This window comes from Corvus kubaryi, unplaced genomic scaffold, assembly GCF_017639235.1.
Source record: "Corvus kubaryi isolate FWS band 111438036 unplaced genomic scaffold, C.kubaryi_AGA036_p1.0 37334, whole genome shotgun sequence".
Taxonomy (NCBI): Eukaryota; Metazoa; Chordata; class Aves; order Passeriformes; family Corvidae; genus Corvus; species Corvus kubaryi.
This window is the reverse complement of record NW_024581108.1, coordinates 7,195,546-7,213,004: the sequence shown is the minus strand read 5'-3', so window position 1 is coordinate 7,213,004 and position 17,459 is coordinate 7,195,546. Positions and strand designations below refer to the sequence as shown.

Genomic DNA, 17,459 nt, shown 5'->3' with positions numbered 1-17,459 from the left:
TACGTCAAAGCTTAAGAGCAAGGCGATCTGAGCCAACTGTCTTAAGCTTGATCAACAATAAATGCAAAAGGTAAGCACTTCCAGAAAAATTCCACTACATCCCAAGAAAACATCATGAGAATGAGAACAAAAGGGTGGGGGGGGGAGAGGGAATACCACTTAGTCCACCTAACCGAAGTAGCCTAGAAAACATGCTTGAATTTAAATACCTTTGAAATCTGTCACGATTAATTACATACACAGTAACAAATTGATTTGATACACACTTAAGTGGAAGAGTTTCTATAAAAAAACCAAAACTAGTCAAACTTCCCTTATCAAACCTCAAAGAACCTAAGAGATTAAGCTTTGACACCTATAAAGTTTCGGAGATCGAAACTGCAAGATTTTACCTTTTTGTCAGATTCAACTTTGCAGCCCTGAGGGCAAGACATTTGATACTAGGAAGATGTAACTGACACTCTTTTCCAATCCCATGCTGACACCACTGGTGACGTTGCTTGAATTTTGTTTGATTTTCGAAACAGGTATCTACTACCCTTAGGAGAGTAGAAAATTCTTACTGAACAACACTACAGCTCTTAGCTGTGAATAATGTAGGTAGATCTGAAGGATCTTTGCCTATCTATAAAATCAAGCCAACTATTCATTCAATCAAACCAACCAAGGACATGAGCCTTGTTTTTCCTATCTTGTAAGTAAACAGCACTTATGATTTACATTACCTACTACCTTTCTTGTAATTTTGCTCTATTGTGCAAATTATTTTTAAGAGTGTATCCAAGCATCAGCACTGTCTGAAGAAGACTAATCTGCCTCCAGTAGTGGTTTGTCAAAGTTTGTGATCTGCAGTATTTGGAATAATGGCAAGCCACCTCTCAGAGTAGTGTCCATTTAGTTGCACTGGAAATTAAATAAATTTATGCTCATTCATGCTCAATTTCTCTTATGAATTACAGTAATACCTCTTTCTCTCCAATATCCTACGGATTTTAAGATGCGAGTGCATCGATGCATCTTTTACTCTATTTACACAGTATCTAGCAGAGCTGATGAATTCTCTTTTTCCTACTTGGAGTGGGCTTTCTTAAATGTTTGCTCCCATAATAGTGAAAATGCCTCCAAGTAAATATCATCCTGCCATCAGCTCAAATATATCAGCATAACCACTGTAACAGTAAATGCACAACACAGAAACCACTATGATACTAAACCTACTGTCTACATCACTATCATTCATTTCCAGTCAGGATCAAATCTGAAGCTGTATTAAAACCATACATTTGTTTGGCTACAACTACCAGCTCTAAATCAGAAATGTATTATACAACATCCTAAAGAATCTGATGGAGATCATAAGCTTTCTACACCAAGTACTTACTTAATCTTTAGTTTATTATTAATAAAGAAAAAACATACAAATTATACCATTTTAGGATTAATTTTAAGTGCCACACATGATAAAGTATTTAAAGACTATTCTTTTGATGCTAATATTTAATAAATCCTATCTGTTGATTTAATCTTTTGTCCACATCTGTCCACTTCCAACACATTTGTCTAAGTCCTAAATTCCCCAGAACAGAAACCTGCAATCTTGAGGCCCTGTGCCCCTTTAAGGGGTCAAAATGAAAAGTTCTGGTCTAGAACTCCAGAGAAGCTGACTGCTTCTGAGTAACTCAGATTTCAATCCCCCATTAACTAACCTTAAATATATTGAACAGGCAATAACATACAGATGTCAGTAGACAAATCAGATCCTATAAATAGTGCAAGATGGATAGGGATGGAGAGGAGCAAAGAAGGTGTGTGTGTGTGTATATATATATATACATACTCTTCCAAGAAGTGTTGCTGGGGTCCTATAATAGAGCCTGGGCGACATATTCTTATCCAAGCAATGGCTTCAGCATGTGTGAACTTGTAGTGCTTCATTATGTAGCAGGCAATCAGTGTTCCTGTTCTCCCCAGGCCAGCTATAGAAACACAAGTATCAACAGCCACATATGAAGTAATGAGCATTCCATAATTATCAGATAAAAGTATAGGCTATAAGAAAACTTCCATGCACTGTTATTCACCATATTAGTATCTGAAGAAAGAATTTCTGATTCAGTGTCCTATTTATCACATAATTCAATTTCAATGCTGTAGATACAAATACTTCATACTTAGAAAAAGTGTTTAAAAGAACACCTACAACAGCAATCACTCGTGGCACTTGAACAATTCTACTCCAAACTTTGTTTAAAAAAAGGCCAATATTTTAAAAAAAAGCTGTGATCAAGCTGGATACCAGCTTTATATTTACAATACCAGTAAAAAAACATAATCAAAGTACCTTTGAGAGGCCAACACACGTACCTAAAAACTGTGGTGCAAATACAAGTCACATCTCAGAGCGACCTTTTTCTTTTTGAAAAGCAAGCTTTTTCTTTTTGAATCAGTTTTGTTGTGAAACCAACACATAAAACTATTCACTGCTATGTGTATAAACAGCAATGACTGTTGACTAGTGTATAATTTTACGTATCAATAGCTTAAAGTAATTTAACTCATTGCCCAATGTTTTCAAGGGGACAGAGACACAGAAAAATTAGCTTTTACTATCAGTAAAATCTCAAACTACAGAGTGAGAATTAATCTCTTTCTAGCTCTGTGTCTCATCTACTAGTAAAGTGTTTCCCCATTTAAACTGTTTCCCACAAATACAGTATTTGCAATTTACAGTCTCACAGTAGCCTACTATTTATTCCATCCAAATGGAAACTCTCTAAGCAGCCAGACATCTCTGCTGACAATTCTATACACAACTACAAGCTCTTCACATTTAACCAATAACTAAATCTTGCTCTGACAAAAGTAAAAATGATTTAGATAGAAGGATGAAGGTAGAAGTTCACACATAGTGAGCTTCCATAACTGTAGCTTGGAAGACAAGCTCTGAAGATTCATTTAAAAGGAGAAGTATTGATTTCAGTTCTTTGCTCCAACATTCTGCTAATGTACAAACTTTCCATTACAATCCTTTGCAATTAACTGTTCTATATCATCTGAGACAAGCACTTTCTAGTGTGAAAGCAGTGCTCAGAACACCTCCGCAATGTAACTCGGCCTGAGTTAACTGTTGATTTAACACCGGAGAGGATTATTTAGGATGGTGTAAAAACTAAAAAAAAACAAGATTGCTGGTTTGCTTACTAAATGGTCAGATAAAAGACCAAAAATATTTCAGTGTAAAAAGCACATCTCTAACTCCCTACTACTACTATGTTATATTCCCTTAGCACCTAACCCTGGAGAGTAACAACCTACTAATAACCTCCTGCTAATCAATAGTTCATACTCTCATTTAGCCAATTAGCAGATGTCCAGCTTATTAATGCCAGAATTTCTGGGTTCTACCCACAGTAACAACTTGTTGGCATATAAACCTATTTATCTTTCATATGCATATTTACTGGTCATGGGAAAATTATGAATAACATTATTTTTGCTTCTGATCAGGCAAGACATTCATCTCCACAATGTCCTTACACAATTCTAAGCATAAATCAAGCTGAACCCTTAAAAGCCTTTGTTAATCTCTCTTGATTAAGCATGTTTTGTACATTTTCTGGCTGGTTTGCTGAATTAAGCTGGTTTGAAATGCTGGCATCACAATAACTCACATCAACTTGAAATTTGGAATTCATACTCCACAGAAAAATGTAGAACAGTCAAAAAGCACAAAGAAAACCTTTTAGTGTTTTGCATTTCCTAGCCAATTATCATAATGCTGTGAAAGCATAATGCAAAAAAGAATCCTGCATCAACTAAATCTCAAGTTTTCAAGTCATTAAAAAAAACACAGAACAATGAACAACAGATTGTCAGTTACTACAAGTAACAGTGTAGGATGTAAGGACTTCATATACATGGGAAAAGAACAAATATTTGGCATACTTTCAGTCAAGTACCATAAAGCATTATTACTCTCACAATCTGAAAGTGTTCTTAAATGCTGTGGGATTTCTGGGATAAACTCTATGGATTTATACTTATTATGAATTTCAGTCTGAGAAATGAGTAAGTGCACAAACCTTTACAATGTACAGCAATGGCACCATCAGCATTTTCACAGATATTCAGGAACCTCTGAACTATACTGTCACTTGGTGTGCTGCCATCTATGAAGAACAGATCATAATGCTCAAAACCAGCATCAGTAAAGCGTTTTGCCTCATAAATTTTTTTGTTTAGTCTTATGATTGATGTGACGTTATGCTTCTTGAAATAGGGAAAGTAGGATTCAGGTGCATGAAGAGGATAACCTATAAAAAAAATAAAGCCACAATCATTTAATGTCATAGGTTCATGAAGCTCAAGATCTCACTATTCAAAATTGTCCCTGAAACCTTTTTTGAATGATAGACATGCTAATATTAAAAATGCTTTTATACTTTATTCATAACAGACATGTTAAGTGATATAAAAAAATTGTCCAACAAATGCTCATGAAGACCACTTTTACTAAAAAAAGTATTAGGAGGAAAAAATTTAAAACAGCCTATGCGAAACGCTGTACTGTCTCCCATTAAGTCCCCACTCCTCTCTGCAAGGAGGATTTATACATAAAGCTAGGGACATATATGAACTCAACACTTCAGAACAGCTGTTTATCTATAGTCAAGCTGCAGATCAAAGAATAAAAGCATGCTTAAAGAGCAAACACTGTTCATGAGGAAAATAGATTGCTGATCTATATTATGGATGAGAGAAACAGTCAAAGGATAAACTGCAGTACCAAAAATATTCTTTCTTACTGTCTTACTGTGAAATAAGAAAGCTTTATTGCCTTGATTCTCAGTTGAGAGACAAAAGGATCCTCTAGCTGAAGACAGGGGGACAGGGAAGGGGGTCAATGACCAACCACAACACAGCTGTTCAGGACAAGTCACATATACATTAGTAAATGCAATTTGAGTCACAACATAATGTGAAAAATGTAGCTTCGTAATGTGTACTTACAAACACCTGGGAAAGGGTTACTTATAGTTATGTAACTGGATTTTAAGTGTGTTAATTTAGTAATTTTCATTTATATATGTTATAAATAAAACACAGGTTTTCCAAATTCCATGGAACAATTTAAGTAAATTTAGAAAAAAATCTGCAAGAAAGGACTGCAACAATGATTGGGGAAGAAACCCAAATCAACCTGAATATTTGCTTTCTGGATTTTGTTTAAATTTTCAGTGGACACCATGAAACTGGCAGCATTTCAGTCATAAAAGAAACATGAGAGAACAGAAGAAGGGGGTGGGGAGGGAAGGTAGATATTCAGAAAATATGCTCACATAAACAGTGGGACATGGCACAAATAATACAGACAAATTCAGAAAAAACCTGATTGTAGTATTTAAATGACTGATTTTCCTTTTAGCTGGACCAAATTTCTACTTCCCCTCTGCCAGTCAAGCTTCTCTTTTCTTTTATTCCACTAGAATCACATTCCATAGGTTCTGCACATTATCCCAAGTATCTCAAGTAGTAAAGGCAAGCTTCCTTTAAAAATCTTTTCTGGTCTGTGTTACAAAACTCTTTAACAGAGTCTTCTGTGTTTAATGCAACTCACCTTTAATTCTGCACACTTACTGTATCAGGTGGCAGGTTCCAGAAGAACAGTAAGGGACCTGAGTCTCTCAGGCACCTTGTCACTGACTGTTAGAAAAATTGAAATTCTTCTGGCAAAGAAGAATTCCAAAACTTTTTGAATTAAGTTCTATGATTGTATATAAAATGCTCACTGGATGATTATTTCTGAAGATTAAAACGGATCTATAACTCTCTATTATCTTCTGCTCATTTGCTGTGATGGTTTTACATACTGGAAAAATAAGAGCATAGCACAGCATTAAAACATACACCATACCATTTTCAAGTTTGCTTTTTGGGTGTGGTCCACTAAAAGCCAAAAATTTTCCTGGAATAATCCAGTTGAAGTCACCATTTTCCACTCGCTACAAAAATTTCAGAAGAGAAAAACATTTTAGTATCTGTATATACAAGGTTAAAAAAATTACTCATTATTTTATTTTACTCTTTATTATGTTCTTGTTGCATTAAAATGAAACACTTCAAATGTAATTAGCTAGCTTAACTCTATGGGACAAATTAACCATAAACTGCTTCTCAGATCTATCTTAATAACATGAAACGTAAACAAAATTTGCTGAAGCTTTCCAATAAAAGCAGACAGATCCTTTATTTAAGATATTTCTCCTTGAGAAGGTTCAGTGATTTGGGACACCTATTAATAACATTGACAAACACCAACATTCTTCTATGTTTTAATCAAAAATTATGGAAAAGTGCTTGCTCATGAGGCACTAGCTAAAAACCCAGCTCACAGAAAACAAATTAAAAACCAATTAGCCTTCGAAACAATTACCCTTTCCCTGTAGAAACTGAAATTTACATATTGGCATAAGGTCTGATGAGCCGGTAATCACAGAAGAAAAGAGTAAATGAAATTAAGAGACTCGATTTTAATAAACTTTCAAACTCTGACATTTTGCATTTCTTGCTCACTTTTAAATGAAAACCTAAAAAGGCTCTTCAAATTCTGTCACTGCTGAAAATGAAAGCTTCTTTGGAAATACATAACATGAACTGTAGTTCAAAACTGCCTTCTTTTCTTTCTTTAATTGAAGACTGCTCATTCCTCATTTGGCAATGCAGTTATTCTCAGCATGACTTTTAAGGACAAAGCACTCAGTTCAGCTGCATTATTAAGCTTGTGTTTTTAGCTCTCAGCTCATCAGAACATCCTAATGAGCGAAAGGTTCTGATAATGGACATCACTGTAATCAATTCAGCAACTGTTTGTTAGCTGAGCCCATTAGGCTTGCTCCCAATGTCCTTGCACAATGGAAACTCCTGGAGGTTACCCAGGTTGCATAAGGACTAGAGAACCAACCTTAGTGCCAAGCCAGGACCCCTGCCCCCCATTGGTAGCACAGACTGCCATCTCAGCACTGCAGCACCCCTACTCCCTTAAGGGAAGAAGTCCTGTTTAGTAAGCTAAAAATATTTTTGTATTTGTATCACCAGTTTTATTTGTGGATTAAGTTCTTTATAGTTACAGGGGTTGCAGCAAGTAATTTTAATTTTAAGCAACATGAACTACAGGTATCTCTGTATATATGTGCTCAACACTACACGCAAACACCATTATTATTAAAAAACCCAATCAGTAATTTACTTCCAGTCCAACAAAAGGGGAATTAGCTGCCTTGATAACACAGCAAGATGAAAGAACTATAAACATGAAATAAAATTTCCTTTTAGCCTGCTCCATTTAAGTCGTATGCAACTTTTGTCTACATAACCACACATCTGAAGACCTAACATAGCAAAAACCTGTAACATTTAAAGTTTTTGAAATATAGCACAGGACATAACTAAACATAAAGCTGACCACCATATGTAAAAAAAAAGAAGACATACCAAAAAATGGACAAAAAATTAAAGATGATTCCAAGTTCTTCCTTCTTAATCTCAGCAAGCAGCCTACTATAAACATCATTCACATATATGTACTTTTCACAAACTAAAATAATGTTAAGACTTAAACAAGATAATGGGATAGCTTTAGTCAATTATTTTAATACTCTTTTTCAAGCAGACTAATGCCTACTATGTGTACAGAATCCCAAGAATTCCTAACTACCATTTGTTTTTAGAATAAGCTTTTTCTTTTTGTACATAGAATAAACAAAAAAGCAGCAATTTTATACTTTAAATTTTAGTTTTGTTCATTTAATTTTGGTAATCCAGCAAAGGCTATACCAATCTCTCAACCTAATCATTAGGGAACATTACAGATACAGAAATCCTCCTATAAATGCTTTCAAGTTTAGTGAAATAGGCAGTTTTGTGTTATAGACTGCCTATTGCAGGCATCTACTGTATAGATGTGCTGTCAATTAACTTTTTCCACATTTTATTCCTCTTCTGACTTCATTTTCTTGATCATTTATGAAGCATTTCAGTATGTATCTGAAATACATACAGTTATAGGAAATACTTTTAAAACTGAGATTTTCAAACTAAGCAACTTTATTCTCATTACTTCCAAGTTTTCTGAAAACTGCAATAGAGGGGAAGAATACTGGCTACAGTAAAGCAACTCAAGTTTAAAAAGAGGGTTTAATTTATAGCCAAATATTTAGTACACCTCTAGTTTATATATCTTTCCACTTAACCAATAAAACTACAGGAATTTATAGTTGTTCCAAAGACAGTGTCCAATAAACTAAACGATTGTCACTGATTTCAGTAAAAACCCTTTCCCTTCCTTGGAGTGAGACACGGTAGACAAAGACCATGCAACTATTTTGGACCAGATGTATGTACACCTTCTGTGCCTGAGATTTCCTCTGCACACAGCCCAGCCCACAGGTACAGCATGGCATATTTTAAAGCTTTGCTAAAGCAATGTAGCTTGAGATAACTTTCTACTACTAGCAGATAAGGGTGCGCACGTTACGAAGTCCCAGAAGCGTCTAAAGCCACAGTATCTTTGTAAGAAAGTTGGCAGAACAATGAATGACATCTATTAGCTTTCTGGGACTTTGTTAGGGAAGTATTTTGGATGTATTTCCTTTACTAGAATTCCACATAATGCATCCTTACTAAAAAAAACCCCTCAAAATCTGCTTAATCTATATGGCTACAAAAATCTGTCATGTATTTGGGACTAATAGGAATGGAAGAAGGAGGCTAGCAAGTGCTGAAAGAAAACATATTCTGTGGGTCAGCTGAGAGACTGTGGATCATATCCTGTGAGAATGTTGGGAAAGCATAACAGAGATCCCAGAAGGCAGAAATGCTACAAGAAAACAGTAGATTTATGATATGATGCACTGAAATTGCAAGGATAGTAATCCTGCATGTTCTTCACAAAGAGCATATAGGTTTCCATGTACATACCTAACATATGAACACTGGGTTTTACTTGAATTAAAATGTGTTTCCAGTAGGTTTTAAGCTGGGGGATACTGTATACTCTTATTTTAGGTAACTCAAACACATTCAATGGATTATTAAATGTACAAACCTCATAGTGTTCATATTCATCCACATCAAATGTCTTAAAGTCAAAAAATCCATGCTGCAAGGCCTAAAAGGCAACAAGGTGTCAGTTCACACTGAAATACAATGTATAATCTCATTTTATAATACTTTTTTGCGAAAAACTAAATCCCTAAGTGTTTGTGGTTGTGGATTATTGAAGCTTTTACATTAAGACAACATTACATTCTTCACAGATTAACACCACAGACAACAAGAACTCCAACAATGTCACTGAAACACAACAGGCTCATTATTTCCCCTCTGAAGACATTAGGATGGGACATACGGTTGTTGCATATCACTTAAATTGTAACATTGATTCTCCACACCCCACCATGTGGGGTTTTTTTCTGTAAGGCAGACAACAAGTTAAAAAGCAATTCCCTTTTTGTCATACACTCATTCAATGATTCTTATGCCAAATGTACTTTCATACAGTCGGACATAACAAAACATCGAACACTGAGAGTTTATCAATTTTCTGCACTTAATATAATAGTCTGGTTTCACCACCATAATACCTAGGCAAAATGGCATATACATGCAGTACCATGTATAATCTGTATTTTAGTATTTCTTTTAATACACATTTCACAGGCAGAATAAAGTCCACTAGACTACATTAGACAGTATTTATTACAGGACTAAAGAAGTTTTATATTTGATTACTGTACTGTTATTAATTATGCCACTTTTGTACTAAAGATTTGTGTATAACAACCATATTGAAAACAATTCTATGAATATGAAATTCATGGCCAAAATTTATTCCAAATTGGTGGAAGACATTTCTGCAGTGTATATTTATACTGAACCTATTGCATTCTGAGAAATACAGATATTGCACAACATTCTGGAATTAAGGTGTGATAAGAACACATCACAGGTCTATGATTTAAAACCAGTAATCATCAAACTGCCATTGTTTGCTACATATAGAAGACCTTTTTAGGACAAAACCAGCTTTGTTATAGACAACATAGGCTCAGTGACTGGACCTGTCACGAAACCTAAGATACTGAGAGGTTTGTCTGAACAGCTGATTTTGAAAAATGTATTTCATTTAAGCATGGCTGGCTGGCTGCACTCCAGAACTCAGGCCCCCTGAATTACATGTATATGGTATACACACACATAAACACCAAATTTATCCAGGTAAACTAAAACTACTTTCAATTAAGGCACATGTTTTCTGCCCGAAGTGTTTTTACCTCTGTAGGTGAACTAGACAAAATTCCAGTAATAAATTTCATAAGAACAAAGGAGGAAAAACTGATTCTCACCGTCCTTTTGATGTATTAGCTGCAGATAAATTACAGTGACTGCACTGACTACTTCACATCTTCAGGATCCGTAGAATGCCTCACAAATTACAGTCTTGCTGGTAACTGACAGCTCCTTTCCCACCCCCACAGAACTAAAAATATTAAGCTTGATCTCTCTTTCTCCAATTTTTAAAAAACATTTGTTTTGCCAGATTTTTAAGAGCTTCAAATGGTCTATGAAGTTTCTGTACAGAACTGTTCCTATAGCCTGCTCCCTTCATCAAGGCCAATGGGAAATGAACAAAATTTAAAGGTCCCCAATTAAGAACTGATGTAAATTTTTTAAAGAAAACAATACTGGAGCTAAAGTGACACATCAAACCACTAGTAAGATACTTTAGTTTTCATGGGTGTTAAACAATTCTGAAAAGATCAGTGTCAAACACTGAACCAAGTGTTTTGGGGAAAGCTGGGGCCAAGTACATGCAAAAACTCTTCAGATTAAGTCACAGTACATCTAGGTATCTGTTTCACTTGATTTCATCCACCTGTCATTCCCTCTCACCAATGGTTATAAATGATCTATTAGCAGACCTAGCACAGTGTCTTGCATTAGGAGCTGTCCCCCAGCCAGGGCTGGTGCATTTGCATGTTCCAATTCATGAGGTGAAGTTCAAAAAGCTGTCAAAGGCCGGGCCAGACAGGTCAAAATGCAACCTTTCTCAGCCATCACTACTCAAACACAGTCTCAGTAACTTAGGCTTCAGGAGAGCATGCTACTCATTCACACAGTCTGCTCTGAAACCAGGTTTTATAATCTATTTTAACAGTATTTTTCTTCATGTTTTAAAAATCAATTTAAACCTGTTTTGTAAGAAAAAATGTTATTACCTTATTTACTCCCTGTAAACAGTCCAAGATGGTAAGATTGTATGTGCAGTTCCCAAATGAAGCATCCCTATAGATTTAACACAAATGAATTTAATGTACATAGAATTCTTTTAAGAACTAGGGGAACAGCAGCACACAACAGAATACATTCAAGCTATTCGATCCCCTTTGAGAACTCTGGATTAAAGTTTAAAGACATCTTTTTAGAAGCTTGTTCAGGCTGAAGTACTCCCCTACCCAAGATGCAGCTCAGAGTAAATGCAGCTAGATACTGCAAGCTATTTTAGGTGCACATTTTACATGAAGTAACTACATGCTTTTTGCCAAATTATTTATGCTTTCCTGGAACAGGAAGGTTTGCATCCTCTCTGGATTGTGTAAAGATAGTAGCAAATAAAGCACAGCTTGCTTTAACCATTATTCAAGTGTCAACTGAGTTACACTAACAGGGGCAGGCAAATAAGACTACTAGCTTGGAATTAATGTACAGGCTTTCACTTTGATGCCTGATTACAGATGTGATCAAAAGTTATCCCGATACAATTAACTTTAAAATTACTTAACCTCAGTTCTACCACTATGAAAATGACAACCTGTCTGTAAAAGATGAAGTGAGACTCCAAATCAAAACATATTCAAGTGGTAAGAGACAGCAACATTAAAAGAAGAAAAATAACACCACTAAAAAAATGCATTGTGAAAAAACGAAAAAGTACTTTTTGAAGTGTGCTCCTGATCAGTTTGATTTTAACGAAACTTTGCCTGAGCAGACTATTTCCTTATCACTCATAAAGGAAATCCTTTGTAGCTTTTCTCTTAGCTATCTTAGACAGAGTCCTAAGAACTGCAATTTATCAGAATAGCCAAATTTTAGGTTCAGACAGATACATATTTAATCTATAAAGGAACCAAAATTTCAATCTTTCATTGAAAACTTTCCTTTTCTGATAAAACTTACTGTAAGTACTATGAAGTTTGTGATACACTCCTTCAATCTCAAGTACTTAAAGAGCAGAAAATTCTCACCTGCTCTTTAAGAGCAGAATAAGTTTAGCAGTTTTGAGCAAGCACTGTTTGTAGAAAATGCTTTAAAGAAAATTAAATCCATAATTTTGGTAGTGTCATAGTGCAGGCAGGCCAATCTAAAAAAGCTTTCAAATTACTAGATTATTAAAACACACTTAACCATAACGTTTTGGAATGGGAACTTTGAAGTGCGTATCAACTTTTCATATCCAAATCCCACACAGAAGTTTTAAAAATGAGAAGCCATTTTCATTACACTGAATAAGCAGAACATATCAAAACTTAATATATGAATTTTACAGACAATACATTTTTGACAGATAATGGATTAACATGATTATTTTGAACATCACATTTTATCAACTGATCATTTTAATACAAAAGCATTTTAGCAAACAAAAAGGTCTTGTGAGCAAAAAAAAATTAAGGGCCCAATGGGAACACATATATAGCAGAAAGGTTTTAAAAGCTGTACCAGTTTTCTGGAGGGGCTGACAGAAATGAAGTCCAAACCAATGCAAACCACAAAATTAAGTATTTAGAGAAATATGAACAGAAGATATGATTGTAGCAGACAGGTTCTATTTTACACGTTATTTTGCTGTAACAAGAATATAACTTCTATTTTATCTGTATGCATATAATTACCTCTTTGACTGATAAGGCATCTGACAGGGCAGTACATAAAAACAATACTGGGGAAAAGCCGCATAATCTCTAATCCATTAATAAGAAATACTATGAAGGAGGGCGGGAGGCTGGTGAAGTTGACCTAGATGTACAATTCCAGGTGTACAGTATTCTCAGCTACAGTTCCCACAGCCAGCTGTTAGCAGTGACATGCACATGGATGCTGGCAGCTAACATGGATTGCCTCCATCACCCATGTCTCAAATGTCTCATTTCCGCTGATGTGCACGTGACCATTAAAGTAGGTTGCTGATCACATTTCATTACAGTATTCTTACAGTCTTTTATGCTCAAATGAATAGCCAGCTTACTTTTCAAACAGTGTTTTACCAGCTATTACCTGATAGAACTCTATTCACTTTCAAAGCAAGAAGGAATGTGGATATTCCCAGGAGATACTGATTTAGTATGAATCTGAGCTGGCAATACAGAGCTGCACATCCCACATCCGATTTCACAGTTGTTGTAGCTGACCTCAATAGTGCCTAATGCTTTCCCTTTCACCAAACCTCTAAACACTGTCAATAACAAAACAGTTTGTTTCCCCAGCACTTGCCAACAAAGAAACAAACCCTAGAAGCTATAAACTAAAATCTGTCTCTGAAATTCATGTCATTATTTAGAGACTGAACACAATAATAATAAAAATATAGTTGTTTTTTCTTTTGAACATAAAATCAATACAGAGTAGTTTGAGGTAAAACTCTGAAACTCTGCTTCTCAGTAGGCAACTGGTATTCATGACAATTTTAAATGGTTTTAGCACTGTTTTTTAAATGAAAGTGAGAAGATACAGTATAAGATCTTCAAGAGACTAGAGCGTCACCAAGTGACAGTGAATCAGCCAAAAATAAGTGTCTCGAAGACAGCAGTGCCTTATCCTTCCAAGTTATCTTTAGCTTTTCTATTATAAAAACAAAACAATACAAATTTCTATGAATTTTGTAAGAGGAGTGATGTGATTTCCTTCCACCCCTGAACTGTATTTGCTGAAGCTGTCTTTAAATGAAATACCAGCTGAAGACCTAAGCTGATTAAGGCTTTTTGAGGTCACCAAGCTACATGAAAGTAGATCAGTTTCCCAGCAATCACTTCATGTAAACCTACCTCAGTATGTCACAAAGAATGTGACACTGCTGCAGCTTCTACCTATTCAAGGTTGTCTTTTTTTTTTAAATAGCAGACACTTCAGATATCAAATTAAACTTGTTAAATAGTCCAGTTGTAACACTTAACTGATCATTGCTCACTGATAAACTCTTGAACTATTCAAACAGAGATGACCTATATTACAGAAGTTATGTATTATTTAAATTCCACACTGCCAGAATAAAATCAAGTCAATAAGTACTGGATAGCAATGATTAATATCTCCAAATTATTTCCTTCATGGACCTTAGAATATGAGGACATTTGGTAAGACATTTGGGTTATGTTTTGAATTGTAAATAAGAGTTATTTTAGTCTTTTTCAAGACACTAAAGGTGTGGAAAGAGTGCAAAATTCCTCATAGCACCAACCTTGTTTCTTCATAGTACAGCCTGATGCCAAGCAAACACACTACATAAGGCAGAGCTACTGCTTCCAGCACAGGTTCAATCGCTTGAGCCTCTGTACTATGCTACATTTTGCAACAGAGATGTTCCAAATGTCTCGGAATGGGGGGGAGGGGGAAATATTTCTAAGGCCTTGAAAAACCAGGAAGGAGGATTAAATTATTTCTTTCCCACTCCCAGCTACTCTAGACTGTCCCACTGCAGACCCTCATCAGATCTACTTGTCCTTCTCTCAGCATCAGTAATTCTTAAGCTCCTTATATATACACCAACCTCTACCTATGAATTCAATACCCAAATAGCCCCTCCCTATCAGACTTCCCAGCTCTCATCTAGCTTCTTATCTTATCACAATCATTCAGTTTACTTCCTCACTCCTCTTTGCCTCACCTCCAGTACAGCCAGATTACACATTCATCCTTCCCATCAGGACAAACTACACCGCAGGTAACAGAATTTGCTTAGGCTCTAATCCAGTGCCAAGACCTGACGTAGTCCAAAGCAGATCCAAAAGACATTTAAGTGCTTTCCAACCCCACACCATGCAAGAATGCTCAAGAAATCAGGATGTTTAATTTTTCTAGCAAAAGCTCCTAACACTATATTCCTTCTAAAAACAGCAAGGCTCAAGAAGACTGCCTCCCTCTAATATTGCCAAAGCTTTGTGTTAAAAAAACCAAACCGAGCAACAAAAGCCCAAACACCTACCAGATCCCATCCACACCAGACAAAACCCACCACAAAAACCCCGTAATTGTCAAAAGCTTTAGTTTTAGACAATCATTTCTCTCACAGCAACCTAGGGCTTGAAGCACATAGAAGAAGACTGCAAAGTAGTTATGTTTCAGAATATCCTACTCTATAAATTTATTGCTGTCTTCTCCTGAAGCTGACAAATGGAATTAAGCAATTATTCTTTCATAATCATTCTGCCAACCCACACATCAAAACCTGAGTAGCCCCTTTGCTGGACTTTGCCTTCTTCGATGTTTTTGGTAAGTATACTCTTCCCAAGGAAACACAAAAAGCTCTTTTGTACATAACATAAAATTCTCTCTAGAAAATCTTGCTGTTTCTTCTATTTTTTTGATCCCTCCTTTGCTGATTCTAGAGTAGCTAACTATTCTATTTTGGAATAAAATTTCATGAATTCAAACTCACAAGGATTACTTATAATCAATTAACACTTAATAGGAAATTGTTTTGTATCATTAAATTTGTTACTGTGGTTCCAATCAGCATTACAAGAAATCACAGAGACACTTTCATTACCAGTCAAGCAGAAACAGCATTTTCTTATTATTGCTACTACTATCAGTATTATAAGGAATCAGTTGCAAGGCAAGAATCTATAGCCTTTGATTGGAGCAAAGTCCTGTGAGACTGTTCTGCAAACACACTATTCCTCCCAAGTTTTCTATCTTACAATTTTGGGATCTGACAAGTTAAGTTTCTTCATTTTGTCAAAACCGCTTTTCTACACACCTTAATCTTCACCTTGGCAGGGGAGACAAAAACCCAAAGACATATCAATTTACTATAATGCCAAACAGCAAATTTCTTTAACTGGTCAACAAGAAACAGCTATTCAGCTATGGGGCCTGATGTATCCCAGGGTCCTGAGGGAACTGGCTGGTGTTGTTGTGAAGCCACTCTCCACCATATCTGAAAAGTCACGGCAGTCAGGCCCAGTCCCCAGTGACTGGAAAAAGGGAAACATTGCTCCTATTTTTAAAAAGGGTAGAAAGGGAGAGCCAGAGAACTGCAGGCTGGTGAGCACCATCCTCTATGCCTGCCTGGGAGGATCATGGAGCAGATACTCAAGGAAGCAATGCTAAGGCACATGCAAGGCATTGTTTAATGTAAATCATGACACTTAATGTAAATCTGTATCTTACACAGAATTTGGAGATGTTAAAAAACACTGACATGTTTAAAATAACTGACTTTTTAAATGCATTGTACCAAGTATCTTTTATAATTAGCTGAAAAAAATATGGATACCAGTAGCTCAGTAAACTTCTTGGGCTCTGGAGAGCTATCAGTGACCAGGTCAGTGAATAAATTCTCTGTCAATAAAAGCTATCACTGATTTAATACCTTTTTTTTTTTTTAAATGTAGCTGATGGTTTAAGATTTTGTAGTCAAACTGGTCTTGACATAAAAAAAATCTACCACCCCAACAGATACTGCATCTGGCTTCTGTGCAAGGTATGAGAAGCGACAATCTGATCTTCCTTTGCTGAGTGGCTGAACAATCAGATGAATTGGATATAGACAAAGTAGGTCTGCATTTACAAATGCCTTGGCTGACAGTGAACACTACTTGCAAAATGCAGATTCCCCTAAAAGAGAGGGTATTGACCTTCTTGCAGTTGCCTTTTATTGTCACTGTTTGCATAAGAATACCATGAGGTAGTCACATTCATCAAGCGTAAGTGCATTTCATAGTGCACAGCATGAAAAATATTTGGAAGTCTCTTTATTAGATAAGCATGATAGCTAAACTTCCTTAGATCCAAGCCCCAATGTGACCGTAGTACAGAGAATAAAGACAGATAGTTTCTATCAATCTATGATTCACTGAAAACATTCAGTAACCTTAATATCAGTACTTGTTCTGTAAACTAGAGAAAATGTAACAGCATAAAACCCCCTTCAATCCTGTAAGTCTCACTAGCTAGGGACTAGGTAATTTAAAATATTTTAATGACTTCCAAATAGTAACACATGATGCATTATGAAGAAAAGGTTTAAGTGCTAAATCACAAACATGCTAAGAACTATTTTCAAAACCTGACAGTTTACAAGGTTAAGAGTCTTATGTAAGACTTTTAGCAATCTAAATGATTTATTATTCCCCAGGTAATTACACAAAATGTAAAAAATATTTTTTCTGGAGATCAGTCCT

The 17,459-nt window shown here is 35.7% G+C and overlaps 1 protein-coding gene across 6 annotated transcripts in view; it reads right to left on the bottom strand.

Moving 5' to 3' along the window:
• Positions 1 to 17,459, bottom strand: part of CDC14A (cell division cycle 14A) — a 53,194-nt gene that overhangs the window by 15,762 nt on the left and 19,973 nt on the right. For 5 of the 6 annotated variants that reach the window (XM_042030005.1, XM_042030004.1, XM_042030003.1 and 2 more), the window contains exons 6-10: positions 11,277 to 11,343; positions 9,104 to 9,166; positions 5,915 to 6,002; positions 4,083 to 4,313; positions 1,838 to 1,976 (exon numbers count right to left, since the gene is read on the bottom strand). In XM_042030005.1, coding sequence (XP_041885939.1) covers positions 1,838 to 1,976; positions 4,083 to 4,313; positions 5,915 to 6,002; positions 9,104 to 9,166; positions 11,277 to 11,343 — 588 coding nt within the window. The remainder of the gene's footprint in view (positions 1 to 1,837; positions 1,977 to 4,082; positions 4,314 to 5,914; positions 6,003 to 9,103; positions 9,167 to 11,276; positions 11,344 to 17,459) is intronic. The other variant, XM_042030002.1, reaches the window with a different exon arrangement.